The sequence below is a fragment of the Microcaecilia unicolor genome, chromosome 1 (assembly GCF_901765095.1).
Source record: "Microcaecilia unicolor chromosome 1, aMicUni1.1, whole genome shotgun sequence".
Taxonomy (NCBI): domain Eukaryota; kingdom Metazoa; phylum Chordata; class Amphibia; order Gymnophiona; family Siphonopidae; genus Microcaecilia; species Microcaecilia unicolor.
In genome coordinates, this window is record NC_044031.1 from 378,561,813 (window position 1) to 378,584,689 (window position 22,877).

The window sequence follows — 22,877 nt, forward strand, 5'->3', positions numbered from 1 at the left end:
TGGATTGGCCGCTGTCGTGGACAGGATGCTGGGCTCGATGGACCCTTGATCTTTTCCCAGTATGGCATTACTTATGTACTTATGTACTTAAGACACGATATACAGAATCCAGCAGATAAAGCACACAAATTGTGAGTCTATGTAAAAATAAACTAATATAACCTGTCCATGCATATAGCACACACTATACCAGTTTATTTTTCTAAGATATGGCTAATTACCATCCTTTAATAAACCACGCTAGTGATTCCTAGCATAACAATGCGATGCAGCCATTCAATTCAAGTGGGCTTTGTCACATTTGCAGAGTGGGAATCGATAGTGGGATTTAGTAAAAGGGGCCCTAACACATTTTATTTTTAGGGGCTTTTATTTATAGGTTCTTGCAGGCATTATTACTGCATAAAACCTGCAAAAAAACCCCTTAAAAGAAAAAGCCTTAAAACAGGTGCACTCATTTTGCAATTAGCATGCCGTAGTAAAAATACACCAGTATATCGCGTCCATGCACATGGGGCCAGATTCTATATATGGCGCCTAGAAAATCTGCACGGAAAACATTCCACCTGAGTGGAGGAGTGGCCTAGTGGTTAGGGTGGTGGACTTTGGTCCTGAGGAACTGAGTTTAATTCCTGGCACAGGCAGCTCCTTGTGACTCTGGGCAAGCCACTTAACCCTCCATTGCCTGCTGCATTGAGCCTGCATGAGTGGGCAAGCACGGGGTACAAATGTAACAAAAATAAGTGTATTCTATAAGTGGTTCATTATTTAGGCACAGGATATAAAATATGCTTAGTTGATATCACAGCACCTAAAGCTATGCGCATCCATTACACCAGTGAAAATGTGGCGTAAATCCTCGTATGTAGATTTAGGTGCTGAGGGTCAAATTCTATAACAACGCATATAAATTTTGAAATGCCTTAAAATACCCATTTCCCCGCCCATAACCATCCCCCTTTTTGCCTGAACGCATTAAAATTTAGGCACAGTGCGTTATAGAATACGCTTAGGGAGTTGTGCATGCAAATTCTAATTTTTTTCAATTAGTACTCATTATTGTTTGTTAAGTACTGTTAACAACGCTGATTGCCCTGTTAAGCCAATTAACGTACATGCGTTGTTACAGAATTCGCTTGGATTCTGATACGGATCTCTATGTGCGATATATAGAATCCAGGGGATAGTGTACAGGGGGTTTGCATGGTTTATAAAAACGCATATAACGTGTGTGATAATGCTTGCAAATACAGTACTTGTCCAGCCTATTGCTAATAACCTAAACCTTACCTTGTCACATATTACTGAGACCAAGTTTAAATAAAGTCCTGTGTCTATATATGAGCTGAATGTGCAGATGTGTCTCCTATTTCATTAGTGCTATGATGGAATGTGTAAATAGAGAGCTGCACATCATGGAGGCGGTTTTATAACAGGGTCCCCCATATAGAGGCTGGTTATGAAGCCTATTTAGACCCATTCTATAAAGAAAAGCAGGTACCTAAATGGCCAAAAACATGCTTACATTAAGGCACAATCACTTACACCAGCCTTATGACCTCACACCTAGTTGTTAGCATATGTGCATAAATGATAGAACAGCAATGGTTTGGGAATTTTATATATAAACGTGCTCAGAAAAATATATCCATAAAAGTGTGACCAACATATATAGTGCAAAATGAAAGACTATAAACTGGATTTGCGTATTTTTCAATCATTGCACATCAAGAAAACCTGAAACACTTCATCAAATAATAGGGATAATATTTATCACCAATGATGTCCCAGATTCAACTCTGATGAGCATCAAACATTAAAATGCATAATCCAGTTCTACAAAAAACATTCAATAACTCTTATTTTAATGTTTGATGCTCATCAAAGGAGAATCTGGGACATCATTGGAGATAAATATTATCCCTATTATTTGTTGAAGTGTTTCAAGTTTCTTTGATGTGCAATGATTGAAAAATATGTGAGTCCAGTTTGATAGGCCCGATATTAAGACCTCAGGAGATAGCCAAGCTGTCTCCTCCAGTCCATGCAGAACCTGGATAGTCAATGCTGGTCCATTTCCAGTGACCAGCATTGAATATCTGGGTTTTTGGGGGGCAGTTTGAAGATAACCGGCTATGTTGATAAGTACCTAAGTATTGCCATACTGGGACAGACCGAAGGTCCATGAAGCCCAGCATCCTGTTTCCAACAATGGCCAATCCAGGTCACAAGTACCTGACAAGATCCTAGCACTACAATACATTTTATACTGCTTATCCTAGAAATAAGCAGTGCATTTTCTCCAAGTTCATTTTAATAATGGCTTATGGACTTTTCTTTTAAGAAGCTATCCATACCTTTTTTAAACCCCGCTAAGCTAACTGCTTTTACCACATTCTCTGGCAAAAAATTCCAGAGTTTAATTACACGTTGAGTGAAGAAAAAGTTTCTCCAATTTGTTTTAAATTTACTACACTGTAGCTTCATAGCATGCCCCCTAGTCCTAGTATTTTTGGAAAGCGTAAACAGACGCTTCACATCTACCCATTCAACTCCACTCATTATTTTATAGGCCTCTATCATATCTCCTCTCAGCCACCTTTTCTCCAAGCTGAAGAGCACTAGCCGCTTTAGCCTTTCCTCATAGGAAAGTCATCCCATCCCCTTTATCATTTTCGTCGCCTTTCTCTGCACCTTTTCTAATTCCACTATATCTTTTTTGAGATGTGGCGATCAGAATTGAACACAATATTCGAGGTGCCATCGCACCATGGAGCGATACAAAGGTATTATAATGTCCTCATTTTTGTTTTCCATTCCTTTCCTAATAATACCTAACATTCTATTTGCTTTCTTAGCTGCAGCAGCACACTGAGCAGGTTTCAACGTATCATCAACAATGACACCTAGATCACTTTCTTGGTCCGTGACTCCTAACATGGAACCTTGCATGACGTAGCTATAATTCAGGCTCTTCTTTCCTACATGAAACTCTTTGCACTTGCTCACATTAAACGTCATCTGTCATTTAGACGCCCAGTCTCCCAGTCTCGTAAGGTCCTCTTGTAATTTTTTACAATCCTCTTGCAATTTAACAACTTTGAATAACTTGGTGTGTTCAGCAAATTTAATTACCTCACTAGTTACTCCCATCTCTAGGTCATTTATAAATATGTTTAAAAGCAGTGGTCCCAGGACAGACCCCTGGGGAACCTCACTAACTACCCCTTTTCCATTGAGAATACTGACCATTTAACCCTACTCTCTGTTTTCTATCTTTTAACCAGTTTTTAATCCACAATAGAACACTACCTACTATCCCATGACTCTCCAATTTCCTCTGGAGTCTTTCATGAGGTACTTTGTCAATCGCCTTCTGAAAATCCAGGTACACAATATCAACTGGCTCACCTTTATCCACATGTTTGTTCACCTCTTCAAAAAAATGTAGTAGATTGGTGAGGCAAGATTTCCCTTCACTAAATCCATGTTGACCACGTCTCATTAATCCATGCTTTTGAATATGCTCTGTAATTTTGTTCTTTATAATAGTCTCTACCGTCTTGCCCGGTACCGACGTCAGACTCACCAATCTATAATTTCCCGGATCTCCTCTGGAACCTTTTTAAAAAATCGGCATTACATTGGCCACCCTTCAATCTCCACGCTCGATTTTCATATTACTAACAATAGCTCTGCAAGTTCATTTTTCAGTTCTATCAGTACTCTGGGATGAATACCATTCCGTCCAGGAGATTTGCTACTCTTCAATTTGTAGAACTGCCCCATTACATCCTACAGGTTTACAGAGAATTCATTAAGTTTCTCCAACTCGTCAGCTTTGAATACCATTTCTGGCACAGGTATCTCTCCAAAATGTTCCTCAGTGAAGACCGAAGCAAAGAATTCATTTCATCTCTCCGCTATGGCTTTGTCTTCCCTGAGTGCCCCTTTTACCCCTTGGTCATCTAGTGGTCCAACTGATTCTTTTGCTGGCTTCTTGCTTTTAATATACCTTTAAAAAAATTTACTATGTCTTTCTGCTTCCAAACGCAATCTTTTTTTCAAAGTTCCTCTTTGCATTCCTTGTCAGTGCTTTGCATTTGACTTGCCATTCCTTATGCTGTTTCTTATTATTTTCAGTTGGGTCCTTCTTCCATTTTCTGAAGGATTTTCTTTTAGCTCTAATAGCTTCCTTCACCTTACTTTTTAACCATGCTGGCTGTCATTTGGTCTTCCTTCCTCCTTTTTCAATACATGGAATACATTTGGCATGGGCTTCCAGGATAGTATTTTTGAACAGCATCCATGCCTGATATAAAATGTTGACCTTCACAGCTGATCCTTTTTTTTCACCAGACATAGCTGGTTATCTTTAAACCAGCAAAAGGTATACCAGGGTTTGATATGGCCAAATATGACCACCAAACCCGGTTTAAAAATAGGTGGATAGCCAGTTATATCATGTGATATAACCAATTATTCACCAGCCGTTAACCGCAGATATGCAGCGAAGGATAGTTGGTTATCGCCCGCTGAATATTGGTGGATAGCCGGTTAAGCGCTATTTAACCAGTCAGCATCCGTTCTGACTGGTTAAATCGTGCTAAATACCAGGCGGATAGTGCTTTGTTTTGCACTGTATATGTTGGGCACACTTTTATGGATATATTTTTCTGAGCTCATCTTATATATAATAATGTTTCCCAAACTATTGGTGGTCTGCATGCTACAGGGTTTGTTTTTTTTTTATTGATTGCACCTCCTTTTTATAAACATTGTGTACACATGTACTTGTGTGCTCCACCCATGCTCTGGCCAAACTCTACCCACAGGCATGCTCACCAGCAAAGTATACTGCATCAATTCATGGCACTTACTTTTCACACACTTGGTATTCTAAAAGAGATAATTTACACATTCCTTATAAAATGACCCCCATATGCATTAATTATTACATCATAGTAAATTATGGCAAATAAAAACCTGTATGGCACCTGATTGTACTTGCTGCCCCATGAAGATTACACCACTCTATGACCTGTTTATAATGTGAAGGTCATTTAAGTTTTGCTTTAATTTCATCCTCTTTCTGTATAGGGATCTATGTTTATCCTATATATTTTGAATTCCATCACTGTTTTTGTTTCTACCACATCCACCGGGGGAATATTCCAACTATCTATCATCCTCTCTGTCATACTGTTTTACCATCTTGATATCCTCAGATACTATAATAAACCCAAAATTCCACTCCTGGCCCAGGTATATCAGCCCCTCATCCCCTATCATATACAGTTCCTTGGGATTTCTAAAGTCCAGCTGCATCATTTTGCACTTCTTCCTATTACATTAGACCCCTCTTCTAATTTTTGTAGATTATTTCTCATGTTGTCCATTCTCTCTAGGGTGTCCACTTGGTTGCAAATATTTGTGTCATCCACAAAAAGGCAAACTCTTCATTCTAACCTTTCAGCAATGTTGCTCACAAGTATATTGAATAGAATCAGCCCCAGTCAGTGGCATAGCAAGGGTGGGGCGGTGGTGGAGGTCCGGCCCGGGTGCACACCGCTGGGGGGTGTCGGCTCTGCTGGTTCCCTGCTCCCTCTGCCCAGGAACAGGTTCCTGTTCTGGGGCAGAGGGAGCAGGGAACCAGTGGAACCGACATCCCCCCCCAGCGGCGTGCACACGGCAGGCAAGAATGCACTCGGGGGGGGCTTGGGTGATGCGCCAAGAGGGGGGTTGATGTGCCGAGGGGGGGGGTTGATGCACCAAGGGGGTGATGCGCTGAGGGGGTTTGATGCGCCAAGGGGGGTGTCATGCTGCACCCGGGGGGGGGGGGTGCAGCGGCGAACCGCCCCGGGTGGCAGCCGCCCTCGCTACTCCACTGGCCCCAGTACTAATCCCTGAGGCACTCCACTACTTACCTTTCTATCTTCTGAGTGAATTCCATTTATCACCACCATCTGTCATCTATAAGTCAACTAGTTTCCTATCCACCACTTTGGATCCTCACTTCAGCCCCCTCAATTTATTCAGGAGTCTCCTATGAAGAACTGTTTCAAAGACTTTGCTGAAATCCAAGTAGACCACATCTAGCATATCTATCACCTCAATCTAGTTCTCTGGTCACCCAGTCAAAGAAATCAGATTCATATCACATGATTTTCATTTGGTAAAACATGTTGTCTTGGTTTTTGAAACCTGCTGGATTCTAGGAAGTTCACTATCCTTTCCTTCAGCAGTGCCCCATTTACTTATCCAACCACCAAAGTGAGGCTTAATATTTGTACATTTTTTTCTTTCTTAAAATATGTTCGTATGTCCTTACAGTCCAGTGGAGCAGGAAATTGAAAACAACTGTGCTTCATGTTGCAAGGAACTAGGCAGCATTGCAATGCTACAAATATAATTACAAACCCAATCAAAATGTAACAAGATTTAAAAAAGTTCATTTAAAAATCAAAGCAATCCAGTCAATATTCAGCCAGCAGCTCTAAAAATTTTTTAATGCTGGGCTATGTCTCAGCACTGGCACTGAAAATCCAGTTCAGCAGCAATGCCCAGAGTTATGTGGGTATCATTGATATTCAGTGTACCTCTGGAGTAACACTGCTTGGGAGGTGTAATTCTTTACCTCTACTGTGAGGCATTATTCTTTTATCTCCTCTGAAGTAGCAGTGCTTAGGGGGCTGGAGTAGCACTGTAGGGCGTTATTCTTTTATCAGCCCTGGAGTAACACAGTCTGCAAGGCATTAGTCCTTTACCACCACTGGAGTTAACACTGTTTGCAAGGCATTATTCTTTTACCACAAGATTCAGCAACCTGTGGGACTGAGATACCACAGGTTGTTAAATCCCATGGTATATAAAGGTGTGGTAAAAGACCGCCTTTTACCGCACCTTGATAACGTCCCCTCTTAATCTTCCTGCACAGGAATAACGATAAGAACTGTGTTTAGCCTGCCATTCCGGTGTGAGTAAAGCACAACTGATAAACAGGAGTGAAGTACTCATGAGACTTATAAATAATTTTGCTGTAGTCATTATTTTGTTTGTTGCCTCTATCATACTGGGACATAGTTTATGACTTTGATTGATTTAGTAAATCTGGTTCAGATCACAAAATGTGGAGACAATTGAGTTATTGATTGGAGTTTGCTAACAGTCTGAACTGCTTATTCACCCTCCTGGATTATTTCAGTCCTAGCCTTGGTCTCAACAATGAATACATTTATTTATTTACCTGGTTCCCTCTACTTGGGGCACAAAATAGGCATCTGCCTAGGTGATCACACGAACCCAGGATTACACAGTGGTGGTTCAGTATTGGCCTTTTATTTATTTATTTCCTTATTTATTTAAAGAGGCTTATAATATGCCATCATGATACCGAAATGGAATACAGACATACCTAAAATCAATAAAACACATCAAATAAAACAAGCTAAAACAAAGCAGAACCTAGAAAACATAATTACAAAAACTCTTTAAATGCTTGGACCTCATCCGATGTTAGGCATAACAGCCTTGTAGAGACTATTCTGTCCTAAAAATGTCTTCAACAACAACCGTAGAAAGAAATAGCTAATCCCATACTGGGGTACAGGTTACTGAAAAGCCTGAAAAAATTAAAGTATTTTAACTGTTTTTATCAAAGTTGCTGTGTCTGTCATCAACCTGCTCAGTTGGAAGTATGTTCTACCACACAATCGGTCCAACTGACCCTCGACGGCTTCGCTACAAGCACCCCACGGGCGATAGAGGTGAGGAGTCCCGCTGTGGAAGGGATCGGAGGAGCGTCAACTTCCCTGGGACAAGACGCTGGGGAATTTTCAGCGGTTGGAGCTGCGGAGGGAGTGAGCGGGAGAGATGTTCAACAACAGGAGCAGGAAGCTCGCACGGAGGTAACCCTAGAGGCCATATGGGCAATGTTAAAAACTTTAAATCAAACAGTTTTAAAAGCTGCAGCAGATACTACTTCTCTGGTAACCAAGGTAGATTCCCTACAAGACTCTATTGAAAAAATAAAACAAGATACTAGTAAGCAGAATGCCTTTTCCAACAAGAGATTTCCTCTTTAAAAAAACAACTGTTTCCTTGATTAAGGATAAAACTGTTATCCATAGTAAAATAAACCAGTTGGAGAATTACAATAGGAGACTCAATTTGCGAGTATTAAATTTCCCTAAAATGACTGAATTGAGTGGTCTGGAATTATTCAAGAAATATCTTACTGAGGTTCTTAATTGTTCCCCCGAGATGATTCCTCCTATAAATAAAATATATTACCTTCCAATTCCACAGAAGAAAATGGAAGAGCAAAGGAGAAAATCAGAAGTGCAGGAAATACAAGAATATGGACTACAAAATTTGACAGCTTTTCTTGAAAATTCATTGCTTGAAATTAATACTCGTTCAACCCTGTTAGTTTCTTTGGTTTTTGAGCAGGACCTAAACTTAATTATGAAATTGTACTTTAAAAATGCTCAAAAAACTTTTTTGGGATCTCGTTTGTGGATCTACCCGGATGTTACCAGATATACTCAGGAAAAAGGAGAGAGTTTCTACTATTAAGAGATGAAGTTAAAGCATTGGGAGCTAACTTTTTGCTAGCTTATCCGTGTAAATGCTTAATCAAATATTTGGATAATAAGTACATTTTCTATGAACCTGAACAATTGAAAAGCTTTGTTGAATTGAAGAAGATTGCCAAATGACCTCTTGGATTAAGGGAAATAGTATAGTATTAATTACCCGTGGGGCGGTCTAGTTCCTATTGCCTAAATATGATAATTAATTTGTTTGTGTTCTCCTCAATTTATTTGACTCCCCCTTAATGAGATGGTGGTCTAAGATGGGAAATATTGTTTCTTTTAATATAATTGTAATTCCTTTTGTGAGTTTTGTTATTTCTGAGTTTTCTGTAACAAGAACATCTTGTAATTATTTGTGAAATTAAAAAAAAAAAAAAAACACTGGCCGTCATTGGTCTGGGGGGGGACAGTGAAACAATATGGAGTGGCTCTTGGAGTGTTTTATAGCTTTCAATCCTATAGCACTGGGATTTAAGTGCATTGTGCAATGTTTGCTTTGGAAATTATGAATATTGAAATAATTGGAACTCTAAGAACTGAGTATTCACTACATACATGGCAGACATTATAGACCTCCCAACCAGGAACACCAAAAAGATCAGCATGCTCTTACTAAATTTCCACTTCCCAAGCTGCAAAGGTCTAAAATATAAAACAACTTATGCATCCGCTTCTCTTATATAAGCACGCAACTATGGAATGCACTTCCAAACGTCCCGAAAGAATGCACGACCTAATAAACTTCCGGAAATCGTTAAAACCTACCTGTTCACAAAGCATACCAGAAAGAACCAAACCTAAACTCCTGAACTCTGCAAACACTTGAAACTCTTACCAGAACTGTACAAAATCTAACTCTCTCTCCATGATCACTTAAACTACTCTTGTTCATCTATGAACATCAACAATAGACCACTCTGTATTTCTCTTACCGGAATGGCGATCGCCATCACGGTACTATGTAAGCAACATTGAGCTGCAAATAGGTGGGAAAAATGTGGGATACAAATGAAACAAACAAATAATAAATAAATATAGTTAAAGCAGGAGACAAGGCATTATTTTAAAATTTCCTATAAGAGAGGTTTAAAAGTTTTGGAAATGGACTGAGAGGGTTTTGAGCCAATGATGAAGACAAGATCATTGAGATTGTTTTAAGCTCTATAAATTTGTTGGTTGGAGCTCTTTGAGGCTTTTCCTCCTCTGAGGTTCTATTATTAGCCATGGCAATGTATTTCTAATGTCTAGTGGGTCATAATACAAATTTTTGCCTATCATTTTTTGGACAAATATTTTGCCTTGTGTTTAGCCCCCTATCTATTTACCCTAATTAATAAGTACATAAGTATGCCATACTGGGAAAGACCAAAGGTCCATCAAGCCCAGCATCCTGTTTCCAACAGTGACCAATCCAGGTCACAAATACCTGGCAAGATCCCAAAATGTACAAAACATTTTATACTGCTTATCCCAGAAATAGTGGATTTTCCCCAAGTCCATTTAATAATGTTCTATGGACTTTTCCTTTAGGAAGCGTCCAATCTTTTTAAAACTCTGCTAAGCTAACCGCCTTTACCACATTCTCTGGCAACGAATTCCTGAGTTTAATTACAAGTTGAGTGAAGAAAACGTTTCTCCAATTCGTTTTAAATTTACTACATTGTAGCTTCATCGCATGCCCCTAGTCCTAGTATTTTTGGAAAGAGTAAACAGATGCTTCACATCTACCCATTTCAATCCACTCATTATTTTATAGATCTCTATCATATCTCCCCCTCAGTCGTCTTTTCTCCAAGCTGAAGAGCCCTAGCCATTCTAGCCTTTCCTCATAGGAAAGTATTCCCATCCTCTTATCATTTCCATTGCCCTTCTCTGTACCTTTTCTAATTCTACTATATCTTTTTTGAGATGCAGTGACCAGAATGAGCAACAATATTCGAGGTGCGGTCGCACCATAGAGCGATACAAAGGTATTATAATGTCCTCATTTTTGTTTTCCATTCCTTTCCTAATAATACTTAACATTCTATTTGCTTTCTTAGCTGCAGAAGCACACTGAGCAGAAGGTTTCAACGTATCATCAACAATGACACCTAGATCATTTTCTTGGTCCATGACTCCTAACATCGAACCTTGCATGATGTAGCTATAATTCAGGTTCCTCTTTCCCACATGCATCACTTTGCACTTGCTCACATAAACGTCATCTGCCATTTAGACGCCCAGTCTCCCAGTTTCGTAAGGTCCTCTTGTAATGTATTTTCATAATCCTCTTGCGATTTAACGACTTTGAAAACTTGGTGTCTTCAGCAAATTTAATTACCTCACTAGTTACTCCCATCTCTAGGTCATTTATAATATGTTAAAAAGCAGCGGTCCCAGCACAGACCCCTGGGGAACCCCACTAACTACCCTTCTCCATTGAGAATACTGACCATTTAACCCTACTCTCTGTTTTCTATCTTTTAACCAGTTTTTAATCCACAATAGAATACTACCTCCTATCTCATGACTCTCCAATTTCCTCTGGAGTCTTTCATGAGGTAAGGACAAAATCCTGATGGACTCTTGCCAACAAGGACTGGAAGGAACTGATTTCCTCCTGAAGCTTATATTAACCACAGAAGGCATTGCCTTATTTGTTTTGGTTGGTGGTTGGTTGTTGGTTGGTTGGTTGGTTGGTTGACAGCCAGACTCCTCACTGGCTGAACTTAATTTGATGGTTTACCACTTTTCTTGATTTTGTTTCTGTTTGTGCTATATGCTGTAGTTAAAGAAATTTCTACTATGAATATCAGACTGAATTTTTTCATTACTAGCACAGGTGCGGATTCTCTGGTTGTTTCTCTGGAGTAATATCTTTGTTCTTGAAACGAGCCTGGCTTATCTGCAATTACCAGCACTGCAGTTATAACAAGCTGCCTTTTCAAATAATATTATTTTGTAGCTTAAGGCATACCATTTTTAACTCTGTCATCATCACAGATTTCTCTTTTACTTTCCAAACCTTTCACTTCCACAAATCCCTCCTCTGGTCATCTGATTTCACAAGAAATTATTCAGACCATACCTCAATTTTCAGTATAGCTTGGATCTCATCACCCCATTACATCCATTCTTCCTGTATTCCATACATTTAATTTCTACATATTGACTTTGTATTGCTTCATCTACAAACTGAATATTTATGTACATATCCTGGTGGGCACATCAAGCAATTTTACTGCACTTACTTACCTAGTACAACATTGAAAATATTTTATGCAGCGTAACAGTCCTATGCAAATGAGTAATATTATAACAAACATAACCAATATTACTGAATAATCCTTCTTCACCAAGATCCAAGATCAGGTAACCAAAATGTTAGTCATGACCAATCCCATGCTAGACCAACATCTGTACTCTTGGGAACATAAGTCAAGTCTGTAGCAAAGCTTGTGATTGGTCATCCATGTATATACAACAGCTAGTATTAACTATGGCATAAATACCTCCTTGGGCAAAAAGTAAATCATCAAAAGCCAACCTATCCTGAATGGTATAATCATGCATATGGTTCATTTCCTGGGCAAGATTAATTATTTTCATGTCTTGGCTAGGCTATTGGTTAGTATGTTCGCTTGCAGCTTCTTACTCCATAGGCCATGGTCCTCATGCCATACCATCTCTTTGTAAGAGTTTTTTTTTTACTGGGATCGTTTACTATATCTTTGGACTCTTCAAGCTCTCTCTTAACTATTAAAATGTTCTTTCATTGGACACATGTGAGTGGGGACCAATCTTATTATTTGGGCAATCATAGCATTATTACATTATATTGATACCTGTTAAAGGTGCAGCTAAAGCTGTAACAATGAATTAAGCTCCAGTCAGCATCTCGCGTCTAAGGAACTAACCCTTAGACGCGAGATGCTGAACGGAGCTTAATTCATTGTTACTGCTTTAGCTGCACCTTTAACAGGATACGTTTTTACGAGAAACCTGAAGAATAGACCGAGCAGAAGCTTCGGCTCAAGTTTTTCAATATAATCATTCGTGAATGAAAACAAGATTTTCTGTATGGTGAAAAGACTCCTGATGCAGGCCTGACAGGCTGAAACACAGCTGTGTTGAGTCTCAATCACCTTCCCTTTTTAATTTTTATAAATCAATAAACTTTTTAAAATTGATTTCTGTAAGGTCGTCTTTTTTTATTTTCAATTTTAGTCATCTTTGCTGTTTTTTTGTTTTGTTCTTTATTTCACAGCATTTTTCTCTAAGGATTTCCCCCCCCAGGATCTACAATCCCTGTTCCTTTCCATAGCACCTTTTGGTACTACCTGAGATGTTTCCTGATAACCTGGAGCTCCCTTGCTTGTACATGGTGTATTGGTTGATGTAGATATTCTCTAGAGAGAAAAAAATATATACACAGTGAGACACAGATATTTATACACCAAATACATCTCCTCAACAATGGGCAGTATCACAGAGCTATAAGAGTTTTCTAGTGCATCAAGGAAGGAGTTGAAGCACACTCATAAAATCTTTCAAAACAGAGGCAGTTTTTCCACTGGCAAACATAATTGCCAGAAATCAAATCAAATCAAATTTGGGCTTATAGCCCATTAAAATCCCCTAACAGGGTTCAGTACGGATACAGCAGTTAGGTTATGAAGATATTACAATTCACACCAGGGGTGTAGCTAGACCTCGGCTGGAGGGGAGGTCCAGAGCCCGAGGTGGGGGGCACATTTTAGCCCGCCTCGCCCAGCTGCCGACCCCCACCACCACTTTTGACCCCCCCCCAGCCGCTGCCGACCCTCCCCGTCGCCACCGCTGCCAGGTACCTTTGCAGGTGGGGTTCCCAACCCCCACCAGCCGATGTCTTTTCAGCACTGGTCTCCAGCACATTCACTGATCTGTTTCTGTGAGTCCTGACTCCTGACATTCTGCACATTACGTGCACGCATAACGTCAGGAGTCAGGACTCAGGACTCACAGAAACAGATCAGCGAATGTGCCGGAGGACCGGCGTTAAAGAAGACTTCGACTGGTGGGGGTTGGGGACCCCCACCAGCAAAAGTACCTGTCAGCAGTGGGGGAGGGGCGGCAGTGGCAGCCAGAGCTAAATATGTGGGGCCCATATCCCTGTGGCCCCACCTAGCTACACCCCTGGTTCACACAGCATCGACATAGGCAATGTACAGTAATCAGGTAATAAAATTATAACAGATTACTTATCATCAAGCCGAAACAAGAGGGGGAATATAGTCAGTTGTGTGGGGGTGAGGTTGGTGACCATGCTGGCTGGCGGTGAAAGTTGTTAAGGTATGGATTTGGGGAAAGTGAAAGTTTTAGGGTTTTTTTCTGAAGCTGAGGTTGATGGGGAGCAAGTTCCAAATTGAAGTACCCGCCACTGGAAAGAGGGATCTGTGGTATTATTAAAATGTTACTATCTCAAGCAAACATTTTCCTCAGATTTCTGTGTAAAATTCCTCTGTTGAGCTGTCAACATCTGGAGGCATTCCACAAAAGGCAAAACCTAACATTATAAAGTATCAGCGTTAGCCAGCCTGTGTGTGCTGTATCTAGGAGTTCACATGGAGTGCATTGAGATTCTGAGTAGAAGTTTTGTAGTGATTTACAGCTTACATTTTGGTGGGGGAAGGGGAAGTGGGAGTATAGAAACACTTATTTCCTTCTGTTCTTTTGTGCTTCAAACTGAAATGGAATCAGCCAATTTTGGGGTTATGTCACTTAGGGATGGGCTGTCATTTGTACAAAAAGTAATTCACCAATAATAGTGTGAATTTCTCTTAAATGGCATACTTTTCGTAATAGTGCACGCATGCGTGATCAGGGAAAAAGTGTGCAATCTTTCAGAAGACTACATCCTCTTTCACATGGAGGGGTATTTATACCATTAAACAGACTAAAAGACTACACTACAAAACAATGATTGGACCAAACTACAAAGACACACACAAACTCTTCTACCTTGTAAATAAATTGCTAGACACCAAACCAGTTACAAATAACAGCAAAGATACACCAAGGGTCGACAACCTCGCAAAATACTTCAAGGAGAAAATCATACAATTACGACTTAAAATACACACCAACCCTATTGAATACGCAACACTCCTAAACTGTCTAGACCCAGAAGACGGTATATATCCAGCAGACAGGATCTGACCGAATTCGAATTACTGTCAGAGGACCTCATCTCAAAAACGCTCAAAAGATTCGCCAAATCTCAATGCAAACTAGATATCTGTCCAAACAACCTCATGAAATCAGCTCCTCAACAATTCATAATAGACCTAACGAACCACGTGAACTTCATGCTACAAAACGGACTTTTCCCAAAGGAAAAAGGAAAAAATTTTACTCACCCCAATACCCAAAGATACAAAGAAAACGCAAGTGAATAACTAACTACAGACCAATAGCATCTATACCACTAATAACCAAAATAACCGAAGGGATGGTAACCAACAACTCACAAACTATCTTAACAAGTTCTCCATACTGCATGATGCCCAATCAGGATTCCGATCAAATCACAGCACAGAAACAATATAATTACCCTAATGACCAAATTTAAACAAATGATTGCAAACCGGCACCCAATATACTCCTCTTACAATTTGACATGTCAAGTGCCTTTGATATGGTTGACCACGGAATCCTATTACACATTCTTGAATATTTTGGCATCGGAGGCAATGTCCTAAACTGGTTCAAGGGATTCTAACCTTACGCTCATATCAGGTCACATCAAATTCAACTACGTCTGCTGCATGGACACCTGAGTGTGGAGTACCGCAGGAATCCCCCCTCTCGCCAACTATTTTCAATCTAATGATGATCCCCTTGGCAAAACTTCTATCAAACCATAACCTCAACCCACCACATATATACCGATGATGTAACGATACATCCTTTCAAACAAGACATTAATGAAATCTCCAACGAAATCAACCAAAGTCTACACATCATGAACCCTGGGCAGATGCATTCCGATTGAAACTGAATGCAGAAAAAACTCAATGCTTCATACTTACCTCCCAATACAACACGAAAAAATTTACCGCAATTAACACACCTAAACTAAAGCTTGCCAATCTCAGAAACTTTAAAAATCCTTGGAGTCACTATTGACCGCCACCTAACACTTGAGACTCACGCGAACAACACAACCAAAAAGATGTTCTACTCCATGTGGAAATTGAAAAGAATAAAACCATTCTTTCCAAGATCTGTCTTCCGTGGCCTAGTGCAATCACTCGTACTCAGTCACCTGGACTACTGCAATTCACTATACACAGGCTGCAAAGAACAAATACTGAGGAAACTTCAACAGCCCAGAATACAGCAGTCAGACTCATCTTCGGAAAACCAAAATACGAAAGTGCAAAACCCTTACGTGAGAAACTACACTGGCTCCCACTCAAGGAACGTATCACTTTTAAAGTATGCACCTTAGTCCACAAAATCATCACAGTGAAGCCCCTGCATACATGTCTGATTTAATAGACCTGCCCACCAGAAACGCTAAAAGATCATCCCAAACTTTCCTCAATCTCCACTTCCCTAAGTGCAAAGGCATAAAATACAAAGTACTGCACGCATCAACCTTCTCATATATGAGCACGCAATTCTGGAATACACTACCACGCAACCTGAGAACGATCTACGAACTAACCGACTTCCGCAAACTATTGAAGACTCATCTCTTTGAGAAAATCTATTGCAAGGATCAAAACACATGAAGTCTATACACACTAATAGAAATGCATCAATACACTCTCTTCTGAGTTCTCTTCCCCCGTATTTTCACCACACTTAAAACTCTACCCACAGATAAAATTGTTATACCCTAATGTTCTTTTGCTATTGTTTTATCGCCCTATCAATTCCCATTTTAACACTCCATTGTTCTATTCCCTAATGAAATTTTGACTCTGAATTTGTCTTCACATAACTCTTCACCATGTAACCTATAATCATACTGCTACAAACTGTATTTCCATTATTCACAATGTATTGTAAGCCACACTGAGCCCGCAAATAGGTGGGAAAATGTGGGATACAAATGCAATAAATAAATAAATAAAATAAATAAATATGATGTCTAAGGTGGACTTTGGATGTTTTGTGCTAAACATTCCAAATCCAAATAGCAAATGTAACCATTTTCGAAAAACAAACCCACGATATTCAAAAGCATTTAACCGGATAGGATTGGCACCTGGCTGGTTAAATGGGCATAACCAGCTATCAGGTGATATTCACCGGGGGATTTTCAGCCCCTCTTTAGTGGCTATACTTGGCCATGTGAATATGTGGGATATCTGTGGCTGGTTAGGACACTGAATATCACCATAGCCGGTTATCTTCTAAGTGGCCAAAAATAAACCAGATATTCAAAAAAATATCTTTTTTTTTTCAAAAATGTAGTTTGTAACAAGGTTTTGTGCTCTGTGCATTTATCTTTTCAGGCCATTAAAACAACAACAACAACAACTTACAAGTGCAAAACAGAGAAAGTCAACCCATTGGGATGTTGGAGGGGTCAGCATTTTTAGCAGACTGGTCCACCAGACATCCCAGGAAAGCAGTGGTGCACCCTAGGGGGCACTGCTGTGGACTTCATATAAATGCTCCCAGGTACACATCTCACTGTTGCTCCCTTATCTTGTCTGCTGAGCCCTCCAAAACACACTACCCCCAACTGTACACCTCTACAGTAGCTCTTATGGGTGAAGGGGGCACCTGTATGTGGGTACAGTGGGTTTCTGGTGAGTTTGTCGGACTCACAGTTTCTACAAGTGTAACAGGTAGGAGGAGGTATGGGCCTGGGTCCACCTGTCTACAGTGCACTGCACCCACCACTACACTACTCCAGGAACATTCTAATGGACCTGGCTATAACATCTGAGGATGTCATAGAGGCTGCTGAGTACTATTTTTATCCACATTTTTAGCGGTGGGAGAGGGTCAGTGACTACTAGGGGAGTACGGGGGGAGGGGGTCATCCCTGATTCCCTTCAGGGCTCATCTGGTCATTTAGGGCACCTTTTTGTACCTTATTCATTCTGAAAAAGAGGTCTAGACCAAAACATTGACATTTTCGCTCTAGATGTTTTTGTTTTGTTCCATTATGACTATAAAACATAGAAGTGTTAGGCACATCCTAATCCTGCTTTTTAAACGCCCTGACACACCCCTTTGTGATTTGGATGCACTGCAGACGAAATGGATACATAAATGTCTGCAAAACAGGTTTCAAAAATATCGATTTGGACATTTTGAGAAGAAATCCATCCAAATGGTGCTTTATTAAACTTTTTGGATGTTTTTCTCTTTCGAAAATGAGCCCCATAGTGTGCACACTTTAAGAAAAATGTACTTTTTTTGCACACAGTGCACACTCCTTTGAAAGTGTTGGGGTATTTGCAAGTGGTAGATTTTGGGGGTAGAGCTGTTTGGGGACTAGAGTTTGGAGCATAGCAGTTTACAAGGTGTAGTTTGGTGGTGGTGTGGCAGTTATAGGAGATATTTTTGGGTGTGGAAGCAGTATGCATTGTAGTGTGGCAGTTGCAGGAGTTGGTTTGTGAGGATAGGGAAGTTTGCAGGTGATGTGACAGTTGTGAGGGCTAGTTTTTGGGACTGGAGCAGTTTGTGAAATGGTGGGGTAGTTGTGGTGAGTATTGTTTGGGGGTGGGGGAAGTTACAGGGTGGTAGGGCAGTTAGGGTGATGTGGCAGTTGCAATGCATATTTGTTTTGGGTGTGGGGGCAGTATGTGGGGTGGGGTGGCTGTTGTAGGGATAAGTTCTGTAGATGGGGCAGTTTCTGGGGTGGGGTGACAGTTGAGGAGGGTTGTTTGGGGTCATGGAGGCAGTTTGGGGGTAAGGGTAGATTGGAGGATTGGAAGAATAGGGAATTCCACCTTTTAAACTGCTCTTTCTTGTTCTCTAACAGCTGCATTCACTCTATACTGTATGTATGCTATAGTAGCTGAAACTCCTTTTCCTATAGGAATGAACTGGGCTACCTTTTGGGGCACATATTTCTCTGGAACCCCTGTCCAATTTGGCTCATTTTCAAACTCCTTGTGTATTTTTACTAGTTTTCACGTCATGCCAAATTTTCTGAGAGTTATTTTGCCCCCAGACAACAGATATTCTCAACCCCTTTTGGGAAGAATAACAACCAGCAACAAAGCAGCAACCACTATTTCAGTCATTTAAATTAAAGACCATTTTATCTAACGGCTAGATATAAAACGTCATGACAGTTAACCCAGTGATTCTAGGCAGATAACGGTAGAGAGAGTGCACACCGTGCTGAGGATCATGGGCACTAGAAAGTAGAGAATCATGAAACAAATCAGACGTGCTAAGCACAAGTCAGTCAGCCAGAAACAGTGGCGTAGCTAGGTGCTCCCTCCCTCCTGAGTCTTTAACCTTTTCCTCTCTCTTCTGCCCGCGCTCTCCCGTCTGCGTGGTCACTTTTACTTCCCTGAAGCGTTCTCCCTCCGGTACCGGCGATTCACAGTCAGCCTTCTGCCAGCATCAGGACCTCTCCTCAGGCTCGTCTCACCTCTGCAGAAAAGAGGAAGTTGCTTAGAGTAGGCGGGACGCACCTGAGGAGAGGCCCCGACGCTAGCAGAAGGCTGACTGTGAATCGATTCGCCGGTGCAGGAGGGAGAAGGCTTCGGGGAAGTAAAAAGTGACCACGTGGACGGGAGAGACGGGCAGAAGAGAGGGTGAAGCCAATTTGGGTAATCTGTTTCCACCCCACCCCCGCGCAGCTGTTGTTGCTGTTCGGTTGAAAACAAGCAGACTTATGATCTGCTGTATACACGTTGTTGTTCTTTATTGTTGGTCCATCTGTAACAATGCAAAAGCTGTTTCAGTTGGATAGACAGTGCTTTAAAAGCTGGAGGAGTAAAGAAATAAAAGTTGAATACCACTAAAACAGCATCAAAAATTATTGTTGCTGGTAGAAACCGCAATTATAAACTCTAGTTTGTGCTCATTTTTCTTCACTGTTCTTCTATACAGATGTCCAGATTTCAGTGAGGCTATCCTGTTTCCTGATGGGTTCATCTTAACTGTTGTTGTAATCTGCCTTGGGAAGCCTGATGTTAGTTATAAAGAAGATGATAGAATATACTGAAATTAAATGGAAATAGAATTAAACTCTCCTTTCATTGGGGCACATAGAATCACATCTTTATCTGTGTTGTAGAAGTTTACACCTTTTAGATACACAAATGGATTACTCTGTTTGAACATGTTTCAGGGGCAAGCGGTTTTATAAGTCAAAATAAAATTAAATATTTTGTTTCATGCAGATCTCTTTTGTTTAAACATAACTAATTGGCCTATAAGTCCATTAGTTTTCTTATATTTTGTTCTTGTGATTACTTATACTGTGCCAAAACTGAAAACTCTTATCTCTATCTGGTTGATAATAAAAGGAACACTATCCACCCTAAAAAAGTTGTTTTATGGCTGAACATGAGGAATTGTGATATTGAATAAATAAGTGTATGTTTGTGCCCCTAGTCATGCATCCTACGTTTATATAATCCTTTCAAGAAACCCAGTTAATTGTTTAACATTAGTGGAACATAGCCACAGAGGTATGGTATGGTTGCATTTTTAATATGGTAATACTAGTGCCCAGCTAAGAAACAGGTTATTTTGAGTTAGTCTTCACTGGACCAAACTTGCTTTCCTTGTGCCATCACTATCCAGCAGGTTAGGCAGCGTCTTGAAATGTGGAGGATAAAGGATTTTTTTTTTTACATTTATATTACACATTATCCCAAGCAAAGTCTGATTCAGTGTGGCTTACATATAACACATGCTAGAGTGTCCCTATAACCAGCCCCTCCAAATGACACACTGATTACGATTTATAACAAATTACTACTCTTCCTATGAAGTTATTCTGTTGTTATACTTCTTCTGTGTTCATCCGTATACTGCACAAATCGACATGTTTGAAAATATAAGTGAGATTAAATTAGGGTTACCATATGGCTCCAGAAAAAGGAGGACATATTGATCCAGTCCGGGTTTTGCTTCCATTGAAAGCAATGGAAGTAAAACCCAGACTCTCTGTTATAATAAATGTATGTTCCCCTCTATTTCCCATATCCACGATGAATTGTAAGCCACATTGAGCCCGCAAAAAGGTGGGATAATGTGGGATACAAATGCAATAAATAAATATACTGCCTCCATTACATGCAAATCTTTTTCATGCAGGTTCATTGTGGATAGCCTGAAAACCTGAATGGCAAGGGGTACTGCAGGACCACCTAGGGAAACACTTCTCTAGGTCCCACTGTAATATTTATAGCACTGTCTTTTCAAAGGTGGGTTAGGGCTGTTTTGGAGTGGTAAGTTTTCTGTATAGGTTTTGGGTGTCTTTTTGCAGGGGTTTGTGTTATTTCACAAAATGTCTAGCCCTATTTGAAAGCAGGCTCTGGGGCAAGGGCCCCTTCTCACCCAAAATAAAAATGCTCAAGACTAGTGTTCTTCACATCCTGTAGAGTCACCACACAAACAAAAGCCCATCTTGATTTAAACAAGGTGTCTAGCAGTGGAAGGACTGTGTGTGCTATCCCTGAGGTAATGGTCACGATTTGAATATTTTTATTTGAAGTTAAGAAGACAGGTTGCCTGCTCTGGTCAGTCCAGGGACCTCTTCTGTGTCCTGCCTCCTGATGTAACTTACTGTTTCCTTGTAGGCAGGACACAACAGAGACAGCCTGTATTAATCATTGCCCGCCATAGGCCCTGAGCAACAACACAGACACTGCTAGCTGACACCAACCAGCACCTATTTTATAAAAGTCTGCTCCCCCTGAGATCAAAACCTGGCTACACCTCTGGCCAGAAACACAGACTGATGGAATCTGGAGAAAAACTGGAGATGGCATGGCAAAAGGTTTTTCTTGAGAAATTTTCAAGTACATTAGAAGAATGAAGCCTATGAGGATATTGGTTGAACCTTTAGATGACCAAGAATTTAAGTTTTCGGGGACTATAACACCATAGCACAGTGGTTCTCAAACCTGGCCCTGGAGGCACCCCAGCCATTCAGGTTACCCACAATGAATATTCGTGAGAGAGATTTCCATGCACTGCCTCCACTGTATGCAAATCTATCTCATGAATATTCATTGTGGATATACTGAAAACCTGACTGACTGGGATGCCTCCAGCAGAAAAGCTACATTAATTTCTTGCTTTGGTCTATACTGAGGAGGATAATGGGGAAATACTCACACTGGAAGCTGTCTTTAATGGTGATGAAGCAGAGGGACTGAAGCAAATCATGGTGAACCTGAAAGACAGCACCAATGCAAGGGTATTAGGCTCTCTAGGTATGCCTTCAGCCTTGCATCACCCTCAAACTTTCAGGTCTCTAATTTATTCCACCCCTCATGATTTTGATAACTTAACTCAACTATTATGATCATGCAAGCAACTCCTCTACTAGAAACTTAAATGTTCAAATTTGAATTACATATATATACATAATTCTACTGCAACAACATGAGAATTTTAACAGCCGTTTGTGCTGTTTTAAATTCTCTATGCTGTGCACAGTTCAATCAGTCTATTAAGTTTGTGCTTCCACTGCTGCCTTTGGCAGCCCTGATAGCCAATAGGAAGAGGCTGCCTGCATTCTGTTTCAGCACTCTCATCTCTAGGCCTCTATACCTGATTAGATAGACAGCTTGGATCCAGCTTCTGTTGTGGCCTTTCTTTGAACCTGTTGTTTTTTCCTGTCCCAGCAGCTCAGCTGTTAGGAAGTCATATGTTCACACTAGAAGTTTCCAGAGAGGATAGAAGTCTCTGGAAATTGATGGAACAATAGGAGTGTTTATGATAATTTTGGGAAGGGTCTGGAGGAAGCAGTTACAGAGCTGCCAAGTTATCCATTCCAAGAGGGAGATTATTGGCCAGTTATGGATTTCTGTCAACCTCATCATGGGGCATTATGTGACCTGCAGCACTTATTTCAATGGATAGAATCATGGACTACAAATACTACACTGCTTTGGGATGTAAGTTTAAAACCAGGACTGGCCAAAAAGTCTCCTTCCTGGAATGGGTAACTTGACAGCTCTGCAGTTACCTCCCCCGTATGTGGTTTAAGCTCCCTGTTGTGCCTGCCAACTTTGTCTTAGGGTTTCTCCTGCCTCTGATTCATGTCTTAAGGGAGATCCTACTTGCTATGCCTGCAGCAGATATCCTGTGACC

General features: G+C 40.5%; 1 protein-coding gene across 1 annotated transcript in view; it reads right to left on the reverse strand.

The window, feature by feature from the left end:
- The window catches only part of TEX33 (testis expressed 33), a 140,533-nt gene extending 118,106 nt beyond the window's left edge, over nt 1–22,427 (reverse strand). The window contains exons 1-3 of the mRNA XM_030190069.1: nt 22,335–22,427; nt 21,897–21,954; nt 12,920–12,988 (exon numbers count right to left, since the gene is read on the reverse strand). Coding sequence (XP_030045929.1) covers nt 12,920–12,962 — 43 coding nt within the window. The 5' untranslated portion in view covers nt 12,963–12,988; nt 21,897–21,954; nt 22,335–22,427. The remainder of the gene's footprint in view (nt 1–12,919; nt 12,989–21,896; nt 21,955–22,334) is intronic.
- Nucleotides 22,428–22,877: the final 450 nt, after the last annotated feature.